The sequence below is a fragment of the Hemitrygon akajei genome, chromosome 17 (genome assembly GCF_048418815.1).
Source record: "Hemitrygon akajei chromosome 17, sHemAka1.3, whole genome shotgun sequence".
NCBI lineage: Eukaryota > Metazoa > Chordata > Chondrichthyes > Myliobatiformes > Dasyatidae > Hemitrygon > Hemitrygon akajei.
The window spans coordinates 4,228,214-4,250,636 of NC_133140.1; the positions used below are offsets into that span (position 1 = coordinate 4,228,214).

The 22,423-nt window shown below is 42.5% G+C and overlaps 1 protein-coding gene across 3 annotated transcripts in view; it reads right to left on the reverse strand.

Moving 5' to 3' along the window:
- The window catches only part of ccdc102a (coiled-coil domain containing 102A), a 211,969-nt gene that overhangs the window by 87,981 nt on the left and 101,565 nt on the right, over positions 1 to 22,423 (reverse strand). For all 3 annotated transcript variants that reach the window (XM_073069602.1, XM_073069604.1, XM_073069603.1), the window contains one exon: positions 10,063 to 10,179. In XM_073069602.1, the coding sequence (XP_072925703.1) occupies positions 10,063 to 10,179 (117 nt within the window). The remainder of the gene's footprint in view (positions 1 to 10,062; positions 10,180 to 22,423) is intronic.

The window sequence follows — 22,423 nt, forward strand, 5'->3', positions numbered from 1 at the left end:
CAGAGACAGAGAAGCAGTTTCAGCGACAGGTTACTATCGATGCAATGCTCCTCAGACAGGATGAAGAGGTCAATACTCCCCAATGCCATTAGGCTTTACAATTCAACCGCCAAGACTTAAGAACTTTTTAAAAGCTATTATTAATGCTTTTTGAGATAGTGATTTAGATGCATATCATATTTTTTACTGAGTTAAGTATTGTTTGTAATTAGTTTTGCTACAACAAGTGTATGGGACATTGGAAAAAAAGTTGAATTTCCCCATGGGGATGAATAAAGTATCTATCTATCTATCTATCTTTTTGTATGACGCATGGCTCCGGGGTTGAACACCTAATGGGTTCTTTTTTTTTCCCTCACTTTCTTCTTGCTTTAGTAGGGTTTTTTTTCCTTTTCTTTTCTTACTGTTTTTTTTCTCTCTTTTGAGACATTGTAAGTGTTATTTATTTCAATGTACTCTTGTTATTTTGGGTAATAATAATAATAATAAAAAGATTTCAAAAGAAAAAAAGGAATCATACCTTTGTTACCTTTTTTTATTATTCGCGTTTCTTGGTTCTTATTTATTCAGGGAGTAGATTGATTAAGTTATATTCTACAAATTTACATCTCTAAATGTGAAATACCCTTAGAGAATAAGACCATATATTTTGGGTATATACCTCAAGAATGGTTGAAAAGAGATAAATATTTAATGAATATACTGCTGGTGGCTGGTAAAAAGACTCTTACCAAGAAATGGTTATCACAGGAGAGCCCAACTTTAAATGTATGGATGGACATTTACAAAATGGAGAAGATAACAGCATCTGTTGTTAATCATAAGTTGGAACAACTTGATTCATATTGGGAAAATGGTTTAACTACATAACACTTCATAGGCCTGGAAATGTTTGTTTGATGATAAACTTCAATAAAAGATAAGTTACAAAAAAAAAGAACCTGGTCAGGTGGCAGAGCTCTTGGTGGAGGAGCATTTTGGTGAAAGTGACGACAACTCCCTTAACTTCAGCATAGTTATGGAAAAGGATAAAAACAGATAAAATGGGTAAGTGCTTAACTGGGGAAGGGCCAACTATGAAGGGATGAGGAAGGAACTAGAGAGAGTAAATTGGAAACAGATGTTCAAGGGTGAAAGCACAGAAGTAATGTGGAGGAAGTTTAGGGACCACTTGTGCCGGGTTAAGGATAGGTTTGTCCCAATGAGACGAGGAAAAAATGGTAGGAAAAGGAAACCGTGGCTGACGAAACACATGAGGCAACTTGTCAAGAGGAAGAAGGAAGCATATGTTAGATATAAGAAGCAGGAAGCAGGAGGGGCTCATGAGAAATACAGGGTAGCCAGGAAGGAGCTTAAGAAAGGACTTAGGAGAGCTTGAAGGGGGCATGAGAAGGCCTTGGCATGTAGGATTAAGGAGAACCCCAAGGCATTCTATGCGTATGTGAAGAACAGAAGGATGACAAAAATGAAGGTGGGGCCACTAAAGGATAAAGAAGGCAACATGTGCCTGGAGGCAGAGGAGGTTGGGGAGGTCCTAAATGAATACTTTGCTTCAGTACTCACAAGTGACCTTGATCGAGATGAAGTCGAAATAGTACAGGCCTGTGTGCTGGACAATGTGGAGATTAAGGAAAAAGTAGTGTTGGATCTTCTTAAAACACCAAGACTGGTAAGTCCCCAGGGCCAGACGTGATATACCCCAGGTTGCTGTGGGAAGTGAGAAGAGATTGCTGGAGGAGGAGCTATAATCTTTGAATCTTCTTTGGCTGCAGGGGAGGTGCCGGAGGATTGGAGAATGGCAAAAGTAGTTCCCTTGTTTCAAAATGGTAATAGGGAGAATCCTAGGAACTATAGACCAACAAGTCTTACATCAGTGGTATGCAAGCTATTGGAAAGGATCCTTAAGAATAGGATCTACCAGCATTTGGAGAAGTACAGACTACTCAAGGATAGTCAACACGGCTTTGTGAAGGGAAGCTCATACCTCACAAGCTTAATTGAGTTTTTTTGAAGAGGTAACAAAAGAAATTGATGAGGGTAGGGTGGTAGATATGGTCTACATGGATTTTAGCAAGGCATTTGACAAGGTCCCCCACCAGAGACTCATACACGAAGTCATGAGGCATGGGATCAGTGGAACCTTGGCTGTTAAAAAGTTGGCTTACAGGAAGAAAGCAGAGGGTAGTAGTGGAAGGAAAGTGTTCTGCCTGGAGGTCGGTGACAAGTGGAGTGCCTCAATGATCTGTCCTGGGACCCCTCTTTGTGATTTTTATAAATGACCTGGATGAAGAGGCAGAAGGAAGTGTGAGTAAGTTTGCGGATGACACAAAGATTGAAGGAGTTGTGGATGGAGCTGTAGGTTGTCGAAGGTTACAAGAGGATATAGACAGGCTGCAGAGTTGGGCAGAAAAGTGACAGATGGAGTTCAATCCGGATAAGTGTGCAGTGATGCATTTTGGAAGGTCAAACCAGAAGTTTGAGTACAGGGTTAATGGTCGGTTACTTAAGAGTGTGGATGAACAGAGGGACCTTGGGGTTCAAATCCATACATCCCTCAAGGTCACTGCACAGGTTGATAGGAAAGTTAAGAAGGACTATGGGATGCTAGGCTTCATTAATAGAGGGATTGAGTTCAAGAGTAGAGAGGTCATGCTGTAACTCTACAAATCTCTGGTGAGACCACACAGAGTATTGTGTTCAGTCCTGGTCACTTCATTATAGGAAGGATGTGGAAGCTATGGAGAGGGTGCAGAGGAGATTTACCAGGATGTTGCCTGGATTGGAAAACAAGTCTTATGAGTCAAGGTTAGCAACGCTGGAACTTTTCTCTTTGGAGTGTAGAAGGATGAGAGGGGACTTGATAGAGGTCTACAACATTATGAGAGGCATAGATAGGGTGGATAGTCAGTACCTGTTTCCCAGGGCAAGAATAGCAAACACCAGAGGACATATGTACAAAGTTAAGGGAAGGAAGTTTAGGGGAGACATCAGGGGTAAGTTTGTTTGTTTTTTGTTTTTGTGGGGGTTTTTTTTAAACACAGAGGGCTGTGGGTGCCTGGAATGACTTGCCAGAGATGGTGGCGGAGGCTAAAATATTAGGGGTATTTAAGAGCCTCTTGGACAGGCACATAGATGAAAGAAAAATAGAGGGTTACAGGATAGTGTGCCATAAGTACTTTTTTTTAAGGAATATATGGGTCAGCACAACATTGAGGGCTGAAGGGCCTGTACCGCGCTCTAGTATTCTAGTGTCTAGTGAATGGGAGAGTATCATCGTGTGTGGCTGAATTCAAGATATTGTCCAAGCATTGTCAGTTCAGTGACGGGCTTAATGATGGACTGAGAGATTGTTCAGTTTGTGGAAATTACAAGAAAACATTCAAAAACAGGTCCTAATTGAAGCACAACTCACATTTAAAAGAGCTCACATTTGAAATTGAGGGAAACCACAGACAGAGAGAGTCAGGAATGAAAATGATAATGAACAAAATTGTGATTTCTAAACAGAAATCTGTCTGGCAGAATGAAGTGTGTTACCGTTGTGATGGGGCTCACATATAGCAGACCAATACAGGTTTAAAGGGGAAAATGCAATAAAGTAGAACACAGAAAAAGAGCATGTCAGGCAAACAAAAATAAATGGACTGCACAGGGTAGAGAAAAAGATAAAAAGTCAATCTGCAGTTTCAAAAAAAAAAACACTAATCTGAAGGCAAACACAAGGAAATCTGCAGATGCTGGAAATTCAAGCAACACACACAAAATGCTGGTGGAACGCAGCAGGCCAAGCAGCATCTATAAGGAGAAGCGCCGTCGACGTTTCAGGCTGAGACCCTTTGTCAGGACTAACTGAAAGGAAAGATAGTAAGAGATTTGAAAGTAGGAGGGGGAGGGGAAAATGCAAAATTATAGGAGAAGACCAGAGGGGGTGGGGTGAAGCTGAGAGCCAGAAAGGTGATTAGCAAAAGGGATACAGAGCTAGAGAAGGGAAAGGATCATGGGATGGGAGGCCAGGGAGAAAGGTAAGGGGAGGGGAGCACCAGAGGGAGATGGAGAACAGGCAGTGATGGGCAGAGAAAGAAAAAAAAGGGAGGGGAAAAAAACGAACAAAAAAAACTAAATACATCAGGGATGGGGTAAGAAGGGGAGGAGGGGCATTAACTGAAGTTAGAGAAGTCAATGTTCATGCCAGCAGGTTGGAGGCTACCCAGCCGGTATATAAGGTGTTGTTCCTCCAACCTGAGTGTGGCTTCATCTTGACAGTAGAGGCGGCCATGGATAGACACATCAGAATGGGAATGGGACGTGGAATTAAAATGTGTGGCCACTGGGAGATCCTGCTTTCTCTGGCGGACAGAGCATAGGTATTCAGCGAAACGGTCTCCCAGTCCGCGTTGGGTCTCACCAATATATAAAAGGCTTCACCGGAAGCACTGGACACAGTATACCACACCAGCCGATTCACAGGTGAAGTGTCGCCTCACCTGGAAGGACTGTCTGGGGCCCTGAATGGTGGTGGTGGGGGGGGGTGGAATATAAGGGCAGGTGTCACACTTGTTCCACTTGCAAGGATTAATGCCAGGAGGGAGATCAGTGGCAAGGGATGGGGGAGGGAATGAATGGACAAGGGAGTCACGTAGGGAGCGATCCCTGCAGAAAGCAGAAAGGGGGGGGAGGGAAAGATGTGCTTGGTAGTGGGATCCCGTTGGAGGGGGCAGAAGTTACGGAGAATTATACATTGGATCCAGAGGCCGGTGGGGTGGTAGGTGAGGACAAGGGGGACCCTATCCCAAGTGGGGTGGTGGGCGGATGGGGTGAGGGCAGATGTACGGGAAATGGGAGAGATGCGTTTGAGAGCAGAGTTGATGGTGGAAGAAGGGAAGCCCCTTTGTTTAAAAAAAGGAAGACATCTCCTTCATCCTGGAATGAAAAGCCTCATCCTGAGAGCAGATGCGGCAGAGACGGAGGAATTGTGAGAAAGGGATAGCATTTTTGCAAGAGACAGGATGGGAAGAGGAATAGTCCAGGTAGCTGTGAGAGTCTGTAGGCTTATAGTAGATATCAGTAGATAGGCCGTCTCCAGAGATGGAGACAGGAAGATCAAGAAAGGGGAAGGAGGTGTCAGAAATAGACCAGGTAAATTTGAGGGCAGGGTGAAAGTTGGAGGCAAAGTTAATGAAGTCAACGAGCTCAGAATGCGTGCAGGAGGCAACACCAATGCAGTCGTCAATGTAGCGAAGGAAAAGAGGGGGACGGATACCCGTATAGACTTGGAAAATGGACTGTTCCACAAAGCCAACAAAAAGGCAGACATAACTGGGACCCGTGCAGGTGCCCATGGCTACAACTTTGGTTTGGAGGAAGTAGGAGGAGCTAAAGGAAAAATTATTTAAAGAACTAATTCCGCTAGATGGAGGAGAGTGGTGGTAGAGGGGAATTGGTTAGGTCTGGAATCCAAAAAGAAGCAGAGAGCTTTAAGACCTTCCTGGTGGGGGATGGAGGTATACAGGGACTGGACGTCCATGGTGAAAATAAGGTGGTGGGAGCCAGGGAACTTAAAATCATTGAAAAAATTCAAAGCATGAGAAGTGTCGCGAACATAGGTGGGAAGGGATTGAACAAGGGGGGATAAAACAGTGTCAAGGTATGCAGAAATGAGTTCAGTGGGGCAGGAGCATCTGAGACAATGGGTCTACCTGGACAGGCAGGTTTGTGGATCTTGGGTAGGAGGTATAAACGGGAAGTACGGGGTGTGGGAACTATGAGGTTGGTGGCAGTGGATGGGAGATCCCCAGAGTTGATAAGGTTGGTGATGGTATAGGAGACAGTGGCCTAGTGCTCCTCAGTGGGGTCATGATCAAGGGGTAAATAAGAGGAAGTATCAGAGAGTTGTCGCTGTGCCTCGGCCAGGTAGAGGTCAGTATGCCAGATTACAACAGCTCCCCTCTTATCAGCGGGTTTTATAGTGAGGTTCGGATTGGTGCGGAGGGAGCGGAGAGCAGAGCATTCGGAAGGAGAGAGGTTGGAATTGGAACACGATGTGGTGAAGTCGAGGTGGTTGATGTCCCATCGACAATTAGCAATAAAGAGATCCAGAGCAGGAGGAAGACCAGAGTGGGGTGTCCATGAAGAGGAGGAGGGTTGAAGATGGGAGAAGGGGTCATCGGTGGGGGTAGGAGAGTCCTTGCCAAAGAAGTAAGATGATCCTTTCCCTTCTCTAGCTTGGTATCCCTTTTGCCAATAACCTTTCTGGCTCTCAGCTTCACCTCACCCCATCCAGTCTTCTCCTATCAATTCGCATTTTCCCTTCCCTCTCTTACTTTCAAATCTCTTACTATCTTTCCTTTCAGTTAGTCCTGATGAAGGGTCTCGGCCCAAAACGTCGACAGCACTTCTCCTTATAGATGCTGCCTGGCCTGCTGCGTTCCACCAGCATTTTATGTGTGTTACACTAATCTGAATGTTGCTGATGAAACATCTGATGATGATCCAGGACTGAGTAGCCTTGAGAGTTATAATGTGAAAACTACCTATAGACAAACAATGTGGCAAATTAATTACAATAGAATTGGACATTGCTTGGCTGTTTCAGTCATTCCACAAAATGAGATTGAACAACATTTCAGAGATACTGAGCTGAAGCCGGCAGGTATTCAATTAAGAAGCTGTACTGAAGAAAAGATGGCTCCAGCGGAAATGAAATTTGTAGCTGTCATTCTAAATGTCAGTTGTAATTTGAAATACAACAACCAACAAGCCACATTGAGCTTATATGTGGTAAAAACAGGAGTGCCAACATTGTGGGGTCACGATTGGCTAAGACAACTGCAACTTGATTGGAGATCCATCCACAATTTCATGCCACATTCCTTGTAACAGGGCCAACTGAAAATTAATTAGGAAAGGTACCGGATGATGCCACAGCAAGGATGGTGGTGAGAAACTGAAACACATCAAGGGTAAAATAGTGTTAAATGAAAATGCCACACCAAATTTTCACAAACCTCATCCGGTTCCTTATACCATCCATGATAAAGTAGCAGGTCAACTAGATTGCATGGAGACTGAAGAAATTCTTTCCAAGGTTGTGTGGAGCCCATGGGCAACTCTAGTGGTCCCTGTGGCCGAGACAAATGAGTCTGTCATGACCTATGGTGATCTTAAGGTCGCATCAACCCAGTACTGAAAGTAGATCAATACCCACTACCCAGTATAGAGGATATTTATGCAATCCTCTCTAGAGGGAAAACAGAGGACTTAGCTGAGGCCTACCTACAGATGGAGAAGGAAGAAGAGACCAAGTGTTTCTCACCATAAATACCAACAAAGGCCTTTATCATTATAACAGGCTTATTTTTGGAGTAGTCAGGCAAGAAGTCATGAACCAGTTGTTTCAATGCTGCCCAGGCCATCAGTGGTAACTGGATGACATCATTGTTAAGGGTAAGGATCTCAAGGAGCACCTCCAAAATCTCAAAACTGTGTTAAAAAGATTAGATTATGGGCTCATAGCATAACACAAGAAGTATGAATTCTTTAAACCAAGCATCACATGCCTATTGACGCACAAGTTTGCTGAGAAAATTCAAACAGTGGTAGATGCCCCAAAGCTAAAGGACATGTCAGAGTTGCGATCAATTACTATAACTGATTTCTGCCAAACCCAGCTACTGTGCTCCATCCCTTGAACTTATTACTATGGATCAGGAAAAAATGGCAATGGGCAAAGCAGTATGAGGCGGCTTTCCAAAAGACAAAGGAAATGACGACATTGGACACTGTACTCACACATTATGATCTACATTGCCCTATGAAGCTTGCCTGTTGTGCCTTGCCTTATGGTATAGGTGCAATCATGTCACATGTTATGATTGATGGAAATGAATGCCCCATAGCCTTTACATTACATTCCCTTACTGCTGCAGAGAAAAATTAGACACAGGTTGACAGAGTCTGGTTTGCAGTGCAAAACATTTCAACCAGTCCTTGTATGGGAAAGTTTACCCTCATTACTGATCATCAATCACTAGTGTTCCTTCCAATCCACAGAAGGGTGTTCCACTGCAAGTCATAGCACAAATGCAGAGATTGGCTCTGTTTCTTTGAAGATGCAATTGCAAGATTGAATTCAAGAGGACAACTAATCATGGAAATGATGACAGACTGTCTCATTTTCATTGGGAAAAGAAAATGCCTGAAATATTTTGCAAAAGAGGACATTCCCCTTGACGTATTCTCCCTATTATTAAAAGCAAATCTTAAGTCTTCCTATTAAGGCAGAGATGATCCAAAGAGAAACCAGAAAAGACCCCACACTGTCTCAGGTCTAAATGGCAACCCAAAATGACTAGAATGTGCAGCAGAAACTCCAGTTCTGCCATTTTTACCAGCACCAAGATAAACTTGCCCTTAACGGGCATTAACTCATGTGGGGATTGAGAGTTGTTGTACCATCCAAACTGAGAATTAAAGTGTTGCAGGAGCCGCATGCTGGACATGAGCAAAATAAAAGCTTTGGCTTAAAGCTTTATCTGCTCGCCTGATCCTAGATCAACAGATCAAGCAGCTTACCATGCACTGTTTGGGATGCCAGCACATCCAAAAGATGCCAAGAGTAGCACCTCTCCATCCTTAGGAATGGCACGTATTGCGGCAGAGGATTCATGTGAATTTTGCCAGACCATTTATAGACAAAAATTTCTTGGTAATAGTGGATGCAGCTACAAAGTGGCCAGAAACGTTCCCAATAGCCTTGTACATTGCTAATATTCTGAGAAGCCTCTTCTCAAGGACCAGTGTTCAAGAACACCTAGTCAGTGATAATGGAGCACAGTTAGTTGTGGCTCAGTTTCAGTCATTTCTGAAAATGAATGGAATAAGACATATTACATCTGCACCATACCACCCAGCTACAAACAGCTCAGCAGTAAGATTTGCCCAGAGACTAAAGAACACACTGTGAGCAATGTCAGCAGAGTACATTACATTAACATTAAATCAGAAGCTCACCAATTTCCTTCTTGCATATCACAATGCTGCACACTCCACAGCCACAACTCATCAGCTATGCTATTGCTGGGTAAGCCCTTGAGTTCACATTTGGATCACTTCTAACCCAATCTTAGAAAGAGTATGCAGCTGAGACAAATTTAGAGGTCTCAAACAAGGAGATACAATGTTTCACTCCTGGACAAGCATTCCTGGCGAGGGACTAAGGAAGTGATCAAAAGTGTGTACTTAGAAAGATTAAAGACAGAACTGGATCACTCTCCTAGACAGTGGATACTGTGCCTGATGTCATCTGGACATGACACATCGATCAGTTGAGGACAGTAGAGTCAATTATTAGAGAAGAAAGGTGTCCAAACTACTTCCTACAGTCCCAGAGTCAACTCTTACAACCACCATGAACCTGAGATTGCTTCACAGCCACAAATCTCACCACCCCTGAACAGAGAGAGACACCACAAGATCTGTCAGGGTAGCTGTTACTCACAAGCGTAAGAAATCCTGCACAACAATTAAATCTTCAGACCTGAATGGGACAATTTAAAATTTATTATGCTATGGATGCTTATTTAGTAGATGTATTTTATAGCATATTGCATATATGTTGAGATGTATTCTATATTGAGTTGGCTTACAGTTAAGCAGGGAGAAGTGTTGTGTACTTAATATTTTAGTAATATTTGAGTAAAATTGTAAATATACTGTTTTATTTATGTACTTCATTATGGGTTATATGTAAAAGTATGTGAATGGCATACATCATTACACTACCTCATCATATTTTCACATCTTGATAAAGTAAAAATGAAACTAGACATGAGTTATCCCTGGCTCTCCCTTGCTTTTCTTTAGATTAATTTCTGGAATTATTTTCCTTATTGAAGATAGCTTCTAAATTGGACAGGACAGTGTATTACAAACAGCTGGAGCTCAGGAATGAGCTTTTTGCAAATTCAGTTTTATTTTCACTTTTCTCTTTTCAATCTATCCAATGTCATTTTGAAGATTGTCCAGAGATGCAGGAGACAGGATAGAGGGACAGTTACTTCATACCTCAGCTCTCAGTTCTGCTAGTTTTTTGTCCATGCTTGTCCGAGCTCCCAGCTCATCTTCCAAGTCTTCTGAAATTCGACCCAACTCATCCTGGTGCACTTCCTTTAAGATGTTCAGCTAAAAATCAGAAACAAGTTGTTAACAGACAGGAGATAAATCTTAGCTAGAAAAAGATTACTATTTACTGACAGGAGGCAAAATGATGGCATCATTGCACATACAGAAAACAATGAAGAGATATATTGCTTGCTGCAGAGCAGTTGGGCAAGAAACCATTCAGGAGTAAAGACAAGCAAGAGATAACAACACATTGTAGCGGTGTGCTACACGCAGCGCTAAAATAACGACACGGAGTCGGTAAACTGCAATTAAAGATGATTTTATTCAAACTTCACAGTCTTGCTTTAAAGCCTCCCTCATCCAGCGCTCCCCGAGCGTGGATGCTCTAAGGGACACGTACTCACAAACCCCCGCAGGCTTTTTTCCCTTTGTTGTGGACCTGGCCTTTGTGCCTGCACGCTGACTATTTGTGAGCCGGTTCGAGTGCGCTAGGAAGTGGGTCGCCACATACCACCCCCCCAGAACCGGCGATACACCCCCCAATGTCCACATTCTTCTGAATTCCAGTGAATACAGGCCCAGAGCCATCAAATGCTCATATGTCAAGCCATTCAATCCTGGAATCATTTTTGTGAACCTCCTTTGAACCCTTTCCAGTGTCAGCACATCATTTCTATGATAAGGAGCTGAAACCTGCTCATAATACTCCAAGTGAGGCTTACCAGTGCTTTATAAAGTTACAACATTACATCCTTCCTTTTATATTCCAGTCCTCTTGAAATGAATGCTTATATTGCATTTGCCTTCCTCACCACAGACTCAACCTACAAACTATCATATAGGGAATCCTGAACAAGGACTACCAAAGCCCTTTGCACCTCAGAGTTCTGTATTTTCTCTCCATTTAGAAAATAGTCAATCCTTTTATTTCTTCTACAAAAGAAAATGATCATACACTTCCCGACACTGTGTTACATCTGCTACTTCTTTGTCCATTCTCCTAATTTAAGTCTTTCTGTATCCTTTCTACTTCCTCAAAACTAACTGCCACTTCACCTATCTTCATACTGTGTGCAAACTTTACAAAGCCATCATCCAAATCAATGACATATAAAAAGAATCGGTCCCAACACAGACCCCTGTGCAACACATTAGCCAATCAGAAAATACTCCCTTTATTCCCACTCTTTGCCTCCTAGCCATCAGCCACTGAGTTTATACAGGTATGCATCACTTAACATCCACTATGCGTTCTGTGAAATTGGACGTTATGTGATTTGGATGTTGTGCGAACACCATATATATTTGGCAAAACTATATGGAGTACTGTAGTGTACCTATATTGACTAAATAGCCAAGAACTTACACTAAAACTGTATACCGTACACTACAATACATACATACACTATAATTTATTTCATTTTAAACTTTTTAATTTTTTTCACTCATAAACTTTTATGTAAACACTTTCTTAGCCTATATCACACACAATTTATCAAAGAGGATCAGGTTCATCCACATCACTGTTCTCAACTTCCTCATAGTGTTCCACAGGAAGAGTTTCAGGTTGAATAACCTGCATTGATGAACTATCACCAACAATGATAATATCATCTCCTATAATGCTTAAAGGACCTGGCTAAGGCTCTTCTTCAGGAGGTGTTGGCTTCTTCAGGAATACATCCAGTGTTGTTTCAATCATGGAAGCCATGATGCGCTTTATGGTAATATTTCAAAAGAAAATTAAACAGAGATAACACTACTACACTCAAGAGACGCGCGATACACGAGATTGGTTATGTCCGCTACGTCACATTCTCTGATCGGGACTACAAATGTATATGCGATCGGACGTTGAGCGTCACACACCTGTACTGACAGTTTATCACACAATGGCTGCAGGGCCTGTGAGGAGAACCTGGCACAGAGTGACATGATCTGGAACTCACTGCAAATCCAGTGTAAGCAGGAACAGTAAGGGCAAGTAAAAAAAATTGGGAAGTGTCTGAGGGGAAATGATTTTAAGAGCTGTGGGTGGAGTGGACTGAACTGAAAGGTTGTCAAAAAGGTAAAATAGAACTAATCAGGCAAACAGCCTATTATGAGGTGCAAAGGTGCTCCCCAAGGCTCTGCGCTGAGCCCACTGGCATATAGTCTGCTCACACATGACTGCATGGTCAAACACCCAGTAATCATACTGTTAAATTCACCGGTGACACAACAGTATCCTGATCAACAATGAGATGACCTACAGAGAGTAGATGGCAGAGCTCAAGGGCTGGTGCCAGTCAAATACATTGGACACACAGCAGTGGAAATTGCAAGCAGTTTCAAACTCCTGAGAGTGTACACCTCGCATAAACTACACAAGCTGGAAAGCTCACCAAAGCCTTTACTTTCCAAGAAGGATGAAAAGGGATCTGGACAGCACATCACCAGGACCAGTCTACCTGCTACCAAGGACATATATATAGTAAAGTGCTGGAAAAGGTCGGTAACATCATGGAGAATCACACCTACCCTGCCCATGAACTATCTGTCCACTCTTATCAGCTATGCAGCATACATGCCAGGACCACCAACTCAAAAACAGTTAGCTTCTCGAAGCAGTAATGCTGATCAACACCTCCACCCACTAATCCACCCCTCCACACCACCAATCACCACTTTATCTTTTCCTGTCAGTCACACTGTGTACGGACACTCCTGTGCCTAGAGTCACTTCATGAACATGTATTCACTATATATATGTTATCTTATGCATTTATATTTATTGTGTTCTTCATATAGTGTTTTTTGTGCTCCATCGGATCTGGAGTAACAATTATTTTGTTCTCCATTCCACTTGTTCTGTTTCCAGAGGCACTACTTGTTTTATATACACCCTGTTTTGCATGAATATCACTTACTGTTCATAAGCTGTTTTGTTTACATCACTTCCTGCATGGTTTAATTTAGATTTTGACTTGCAGCAAACACGCTAGGAAGACATCCATCTCCATCCACTCTTTATTTGCCCTTGAAACTACAATGTCTGTGAGTCTTAAGCTTTCTTAATATTGGTAAACAGTAGATTTACTTTGAAAGAAGTATTATGTTTATCAATAATGGACGTTAAGTTATCGTTGTACCATGAATTCACGCTGCAGCATAGCTAGAGAATGCTGCATGTATATTTAACAGTGAAAATTATCGATATATTAGTATATTCAGGTGCACAACAATTCTGTATTGATTCTAATACTTGTTTTCCTTAATTTTCTGTAGTTTCACAAAGTTCTTGGATTTAAAAACCATGAAGAAAGCTTCTGGCTTGGATGGTTTTTGATCAGGTGTTTAACTCCCTGCCTAGCTTTGTACACAATGCACTGCAAGGGCAGTAGAACACCTGTGTACTGGAATCAACATTAAACAATCTTGAATCTTCAAAAAGTTTCATGATTGTAACCAGAGGATGTATTCTCCAATCCTTGGCATTCATACTGCTGAGTCTACTGCCAAATCAGGAGGCACTACTGACTCAGAATGTTATTGAACTTACCTCCCAACTCCCTGAAGCCCCTCTGTCACCTCCGTGACACAAATCAGGAATGTGATGGAATGCTCCCTCCTGCCTGTATGAGTACATTTCCAATGGCACTTAAGTGGCTTCATACCCATCCCAAACAGATCAGCTTCAGTAGCATCACAACACACACAAAATGCTGGTGGAACACAGCATCTATAAGGAGAAGCGTTGTCGACGTTTCAGGCCGAGACCCTTCGTCAGGACTAACTGAAAGGAAAGTTAGTAAGGGATTTGAAAGTAGTGGGGGGAGGGAGAAATGCGAAATGATAGGAGAAGACCGGAGGGGGTGGGATGAAGCTAAGAGCTGGAAAGGTGATTGGTGAAAGGATTACAGAGCTGGAGAAGGGAAAGGATCATGGGACAGGAGCCCTCGGGAGAAAGAAAGGGGGAGGGGGGAAGCACCAGAGGGAGATAGATGGAGAACAGGCAAACGACTAAATATGTCAGGGATGGGGTAAGAAGGGAAGGAGGGGCATTAACAGAAGTTAGAGAAGTCAATGTTCATGCCATCAGGTTGGAGGCTACCCAGCCGGTATATAAGGTGTTGTTCCTCCAACCTGTGTTTGGATTCATTTTGACAGTAGAGGAGGCCATGGATAGACATATCAGAATGGGAATGGATGCTTCAGTAGCATCCACAATTGTGGACAAATACTATAGCCTGATATTCTCCTCCCAAATTGCACAGCATTCTGCAGATACATAAGGTGTTAAAGAGAAGCGAGAGTGGATATTGGACCACTGGAAGACTATGCTGGACAGGTAGCAATGGGGGACAAGGAAATGGGGGACAAACTGAATAAGTTTTGTGGAAGACACCATCAGAGTGGTGGACATGTCAGAATGTCAGGGGTCAGAAGTCTGTGAAGTTGCCATTACTAGGGAGAAAGTTATTAGGAAACTGAAAGGTCTGAAGGTAGGTAAGTCATCTGGACCAGACAGTGTACACCCCAAGGTTCTGAAAGAGGTGGCTGAAGTGAATGTGGAGGCATTAGTAATGACCTTTCAAGAATCAAATAAGTCTAGCAGAGTTCTGGGTGATTACAAATGTCACTCACTCTTCAAAAAGGGAGAGAGGTAGAAGAAAAAAACCATAGGCCAGTTAGTCTGACCTCAGTGGTTTGGCGACTTTGGAGTCGATTGTTAAAGATGTGGTTTCGGGGTACTTGGAGGCACATGACTGTGTGGCTAGGCATAGCTCAAATGCCATATATAAATGTTCAGATGATTAAACCATTGTTGGCAGAATCTCAGATGCAGATGAGAGGACATACAGGAGCGAGACAGACCAGCTAGTTGAGTGGTGTCGCAACAGTAACCTTACACTCAACATCAGTAAGGCCAAAGAGTTGATTGTGAACTTCAGAAAGGGAAAGACAAGGAAACACGAACCAATCCACAGAAGGATTAGAAGGGGAGAGAGTGAGCAGTTTCAAGATCCTCAGTGTCCATATCTCCGAGGATCTAACACAGTCCTAAAATATCAATGCAGCTATAAAGAAGGCAAGACAGTGGCTATATTTCATTAGAAGTTTGAGGAGATTTGGTTTGTCACCTAAACACTTGAAAACTTCTACAGATATACTGTGGAGAGCATTCTGACAGGTACAGCACTGTCTGGTATAGGGAGGGGTCTACTCCACAGGATCATAAGAAGCTACAGGAAGTTGTAAAATTAGTCTGTTCCATTATGGATATGTAGTATCCAAGACATCTTCAAGGACCGTGCCGCCTTAGAAAGGCAGCATTATTACAGACCCCCATCACCCAGTACGTGCCCTCTCTTATTGTTACCATCAGGAAGGAGGTATAGAAGCCTGAAGGCATACATTCAGTAGTTCAGGAACAGCTTCATCCTTCCATCCAATTTCTAAATGGATATTAAACTCATGAATATTATCTCACTCATTTATTATTATTTCTATTTTTGCACTATTTTAAATTTAACTATTTGATATATATCATATCTACACTTATTGTAATTAATTTTTTGTCTATATTGTCATGTAATGCATTGTACTGCTGCCACTAAGTTAACGAATTTCATGACAAGCCACTGATATTAAAAGCTGATTTTAATGCTAATGATGGGCCGTAGTCAGCATGGTTTCCTCACGGAAAAATCTTGCCATCTTGCCTGACAAATCTGTTGGAATTCTTTGAAAAAATAACAAGCAGGATAGACAAATGAGAATTGGTTGATGTTGTGTACTTGGATTTTCAGAAGGCCATTGACAAGGTGCCACAGTTAAGGCTGCTTAACACATCAAGAGCCTATAGTATTACAGGAAAGATACTAGCATGGATAAAGCGGTGACTGATTGGCAGGAAGCAAAGAGTGGGAATAAAAGGAGCCTTTTCTGGTTGGCTGCCAATAACTAGTTATGTTCCACAGGGGATCTGTGTTGGGACTGATTATTTTTATGTTAAATGTCAATGACTTAGCTGTTAGTAATGATGGCTTTGTTGCAAAGTTTGCAGATGATACTGAGATACATGGAAGGGCAGGTAGTTTTGAGGAAGTAGAGAGGCTAAAGAAGGACTTAGATAGATTAGGAGAATTAGCAGATGGAATACAGTGTTGAGAAGTGTATGGTCATGCACTTTAGCAGAAGAACTAAAACGATAGACTATTTTCTAAATGGAGAGAAAATTCAAAAATCTGAATTGCAAAGGGACTTGGGAGTCCTTATGCATGATTCCCTAAAGGTTAATTTTCAGGTTGAGTCTGTGATGAGAAATGTAAATGCAGTGTTAGCATTCATTTCAAGAGGACTAAAGCATAGAAACAAGGATGTATTAGCTGAGGCTTTATAAAGCACTGGTGAGTCCTCACTTGGAGTATTGTGAACAGGTCTGGGCCTCTTATTTCAGAAAAGATGGGATAACACTGGAGAGGGTTTGAAGAAGGTTCACAAAAATTATTCCAAGATTGAAAGACTTGTCACATGAACAGCATTTGATGAGTTTGGGCCTGTATTCACTAAAATTTAGATGAATAAGAGGTGACTTAATTGAAACCTATCAAATGATGAAAGGCCTTGATAAAGTGAATGTGAAGAGGATTGTGGGGAAAGTCTAGGATAGAGGACACAGCCTCAGCCTCAGAATAGAGGGGTTTCCTTTAGAACAGAGATATGGAGGAATTTCTTTAGCCCAGAGAATAGGGAATCTGTGGAATTTATTGCCACAAGTAGCTGTGGAGGCTAAGTCTTTATGCATATTTAAGGCAGAGGTGGATGGATTCTTGATTGGGCAGGGAATGAAGGGATACTTGCAGGAGATTGGGGCTGAGAGGAAAAATGGATCAACTATGATGAAATAGCAGAGCAGATTTGATGGGCCAAATGGTCTAATTCTGCTCCTATGTCTTGTGGTTTTATGGTCATTTGGTTGTACAGGCGAACAGGATGGCAGTAATTGTCTGGAACACTACGAATAGGGAGGTCACCTTCAAGTGGGGGAACCCCTGGCGCGTCTGTTCCTGGTGACGGTATGTCTAGTGTCCCTGCGAGACAAGCCGGAGAGAAACTCTCTTCAAACAAGGGAACGTTGACTGTTGAGTTGGTCTACTTTTGGGTCACCCCAGTACCTGCAGGTTGGAAGAGGAGGTTGATGGAAAAGATGTTGAAATTGGAAGGTGTCTTTTCTACTAATAAGTTTAATGTGGGTTGTTCCAAAAGCATTCGCCACACCATCCGGGTGACCAACGATATTCCGTTCAGAGAAAGGTTGTGGTGACTGGCCCCTGCAGAGGTGTAAGATATTCAGCAGCATTTGTGTAAGCTGAAGGAAGCTGGGATCATCAGTGAGTCCAGAAGCCCCTATGTGTCCCCAGTAGTAGTGGCCTGGAAGAAGAATGGGAAGATACGGATCTGAAGGGCTAGGCGAAAGTGAGTCATCCTTTCTCTCAGCTTCTGTATGGTCACCCTCCCTTAGGGGAAGAAACGGAGGAGAACAAAGAAGAGAAGGGTAAAGAGTATCTTAGCACTTTGGAGTGAGTCGAAATGCGAAATGTGAAGAGGTCTTTCATTCGCTGAAGGTACTGTTGACACAGGCCCTGTACTGGCTTTTGCAGACCCTCAATTTTCTATGTATTGCATATGAATGCCAGCAGAGAGGGCTTCGGGGATGCCCTGTATCAGGATCAGGGCACAGGGTTGAGACCTGTTTCGTTTGTCAGCCCAATTCTGTCACCCTCTGAGAAAAACTATCCCATGCACAGGTTGTCGTTCCTGGCATTCAAATGGGCTATGATGGATAACTTGAGTGACTACCTCTATGGTGCCAAGTTTGAGGTGAGGATGGATAACAGTCCTTGACTTATATCCTGACCTTGGCAAAATTGGATGCCACAGGCCATCAGTGGTTGGCAGCATTGTCTGCCTCTGATTTCAGCCTGAAGTACTGGCTGGGAAGGAGGAACATTGATGCTGATGCTTTGTGCTGACGTGCACATGAAGGGCTGGACAGGGACGAAGAATGGGAGACTGTTCCTGCCCCAGGAGTGAAAGCCATGTGCCAGTTTTCCATCACAGTGAAGGCAGAGGGAAGGCAAGAGCAAGATCGAGTGGTAGACTATGCAAGTTGACTGTGTGGTTAAGAAGGCATACGGTGCATTGGCCTTCATCAAATGTGAGATTGAATTTAAGAGCTGAGAGGTAATGCTACAGCTATATAGGACCCTGGTCAAATCCCACTTGGGCACTGTGCTCAGTTCTGGTCACCTCACTACAGGAAGGATGTGGAAACTATAAAAAGGGTGCACAGGAGATTTACAAGGATGTTGCCTGGATTGGGGAACATGCCTTATGGGAATAGTTTGAGAGAACTCGGCCTTTTCTTCTTGGAGGATGAGAGGTGACCTGATAGAGGTGTATAAAGGTGGAGGCGGATATGATAGGGTCTTTTAAAAGACTCCTGGATAGGTACATGGAGCTTAGAAAAATAGAAGGCTATGGGTAACCCTAGGTAATTTCTAAAGCAAGTACATGTTCGGCAAAGCATTGCAGGCCGAAGGGCCTGTTTTGTGCTGTAGGTTTTCTACATTCTATGTTTTATCAGTTGGGAGCTTCAGATGGTGCCATTCCACAAGCTTCTATTCTGATTGCAGAACTCCCTTATCAACACCAACAGGTATTTCACCTTCAATAGTGTTTTTTTTCCCAAAAGTTAGCAATAAAATCAGGTCTCTAACACTGTAACTGACTCTAAGGTTTGGAGAAAAAGTGTGCAGTCAACCAGGGCAATAATGATAAGACTCGACAATGATGGAAACAGACAGGAAATCTGGTGGCCGCAGAAGATCACCCTTGAGGGAGAATGCAAATAGCCAGAGGTTATTGTTATATGGTGGTACAAATAACACAATCAGATCGTGATGAGGTCCTGCTCAATGCAAGATCAGAAATGGGGCCCCTTATCTAGTAATGAATTTGCTGGTGGTGGAGAGGGTCCTGAAGAGATTCACAAGAATGATCCTGGGAATGAAAGGCTTAATGTATAGGGAGCATTTAGAAGAATGAGGGTGGATCTGATTGAAACCTATTGAATATAAAGAGGCTTATAGAGAGAATATAGAGTGGACTGTTGAGAGAATGGGGGAGACTTGCACCAGAGTACATGGGTTTAGAATAAAGAGATGTTCTGTTAGAACAGAGGTGATGAGGAATTTCTTTAGCCAAATAGTGGTGAATCTGTCAGATACATTGCCATGGATGGCTGTGAAGCCATATTTAAAGCAGAGGTTGAAAGATTCTTGAGTAGTAAAGGTGTCAAAGATTATAGAAAGAAGGCAGGAGAATAGGGTTGAGAGGGATAATAAATCAGTAATGACGGAATGATTAAGCAAATTCAATGGCCCAAGTAGCCTATTCTTCTCCTGTGTCTTATGGTCTTAAGGTTCAGATTCTATCCCTCTGGACTCTAAAACAATAAGCCGGATGAATTCATAGTGTGGATCTGTGTCAAGAGGCAAAGAATCAGGTTCTTAGACCATGAGGATCTCTTCTGGGATCATCAACTTGTACATAAGGGATGGGTTGTAGCTGAACCACAGAGTCCAAGATCCTTGCAAGAAAGTTAGCCAATGCTACAGGGGAGGGTTTAAAGAAGAGCAGTCACCAGCAAGAGCAAGTTCAGTAATCAAGTTAGCCACAGGCACTGTAAAGATAAGGAAAGAAACACCCAGTTAAATTGCATTTATTTTGAATTGGTTTTACAAGCAAACAGTGTGAATTAGCTCTGAAGACTCATGTTACAGTGATAACAAAATAATGGCTGAGAGAAGGACATGATTGTCAGCTCAATGTTCCATGATATAGATTTTCAGAAGGTATTTGATAGAGTGCCACACATGAGGCACCCTATCAAGATAAAATCCTATGGCATTACAGAAAATGGCTGTACTGACATGGATAGAGGAATGGCTAACAGCCAAGAGTCAGCAAGTGGGAATAAAGGGGGCCTTTTCTGGTTGGCTACCAGTGACTAGTGGTGTTCCTCAGAGGTCAGTATTGGGACTGCTACTTTTCACACTACTTGTCTATGCTTTACATAGTGGAATTGATGATTTGATGGCAAAGTTTGCGTATGATACAAAGCTAGGTGGAGGGGTGGGTGGTGCTAAAGAAGCAATGTGATTGCAGCAGGACTTATACAAACTGGAAGAACACACAAAAATGTAGCAGATGGAATAGTGTTGGGAAATGTACTATAATGCATTTTGGTAAAAGGAACAACAGTGCAGACTTTTTATCTAAATGGGGAGAAGGTTCAAACATCAGAGGTGCAGTGGGACTTGGGAGTACTCATGCAAGATTCCCAGAAAGATAATTTACAGGTTGAGACTGTGCTAAAGAAGGCAAATGTGATGTTGACATTTATTTCAAGGGGAATAGAATACAAGACCATAAGACATAGAAACATAATTGGGCCACTTGGCCCATCGAGTCTGCTTCACCATTCAATCATGGCCAAACCTTTTTTCCTCCTCCTGAATCCCATTCCCAGGCTTTCTCCCCATAACCCTTTGATGCTGTGTCCAATCAAGAACCTATCAATCTCTGCCTTAAAAACACCCAACGACCTGGCCTCCATAGCTGCATGTGGTGACAAATTCCACAAACTCAACACCCAATTGTGAAAGAAATTTCTCTGCCATCTCTTTTGCAAATGGACACCCCTCTATCGTGAGGCTGTACCCACTTGTCCTAGACTCCCTTACCATGCGAAACATCCTTTCCACATCTCCTCTCCCAAGGCCTTTCAGCATTCAAAAGGTTTCAATGAGATCCCCCCCACCCCATCCTTCTAAATTCCAGTGAGTACAGACCCACAGCCATCAAACATTCCTCATATGATAACACTTACATTCCCGGAATCATCCTTGTGAAAAGCCTCTGGACCCTCTCCAATGCAGCACATCTTTTCTTAGATGAGCCCAAGACTGTTCACAATACTCAAGGTGAGGCATCATCAGTGCCTTATGATGCATCAGCATCAGTTCCCTGCTCTTGTATTCAAAGCCTCTTGAAATGAGTGTTAACATTGCATTTGCCTTCCTCACCACCAACTCAACCTTTAGGGTGTTCTGCACAAGGACTCCTAAGTCCCTTTGAAATTTAATATTTGGATTTTCTCCAAATTTAGAAAACAATCTGCACATTTATTTCTACTAACAAAGTGCATGACCATGCATTTTCCAACATCATATTTAATTTGCCACTTTCTTGCCCATTTTCCTAATCTGTCTAAATCAGTCTGCAGCCAACTTGTTTCCTCAACGCTGCCTGCCCCTCCACCAATCTTTATCTCATCTGCAAACTTGGCAACAAAGCCAACTATACCATCATCTAATGCATTGAAATTCAGCATAAAAAGAAGTGGTCCCAACACCAACCCCTGTGAAACACCACTAGTCACTGGCAGCCAACAAGACAAGGATCCTTTTCTTCCTACTTGCTGTCCTCCTACCAATTAACCAAAGCTCTAACCATGTTAGTAACTTTCCTGTAATACCATGGGCTCTTACCTTGGTAAGCAGCCTCGTGTGTGGTACCTTGGCAAATGCCTTCTGAAAGTCCAAATATACAACATTCACCGCATCCCCTTTATCTACCCTACTTGTAATCTCCTCATAGAATTCCAACAGCTTTGTCAAAGCAAAATCTTCCCTTAAGGAAACCATGCTGACTTTGTCCTACCTTATCCTATGTCACCAAATACTCCTTAATCTCATCCTTAACAATTGACTCCAACATCTTCCCAACCACTGAGGTCAGACTAACTGGCCCTAATGCAAAAGTTTGGGCACCCCTGGTCAAAATTTCTGTTACTATGAATAGTTAAGTGAGTAGAAGATGAACTGATCTCCAAAAGTCATAAAGTTAAAGATGAAACATTCTTTTCAACATTTTAAGCAAGATTTTATTATTTCTGTTTTATAAAATTTTAGAGTAAAAGAAAGAAGAGGAACACCATGCAAAAATTTGGGCACCCCAAGAGATTTGAGCTCTCAAATAACTTTTACCAAGGTCTCAGACCTTAATTAGCTTGTTACAGCTATGGCTTGTTCACAGTCATCGTTAGGAAAGGCTAGGTGATGCAAATTTCAAAGCTTTATAAATACCCTGACTCCTCAAACCTTGCCCCAACAATCAGAGGCCATGGGCTCCTCTAAGCAGCTGCCTAGAACTCTGAAAATTAAAATAAATGATGCCCACAAAGCAGGAG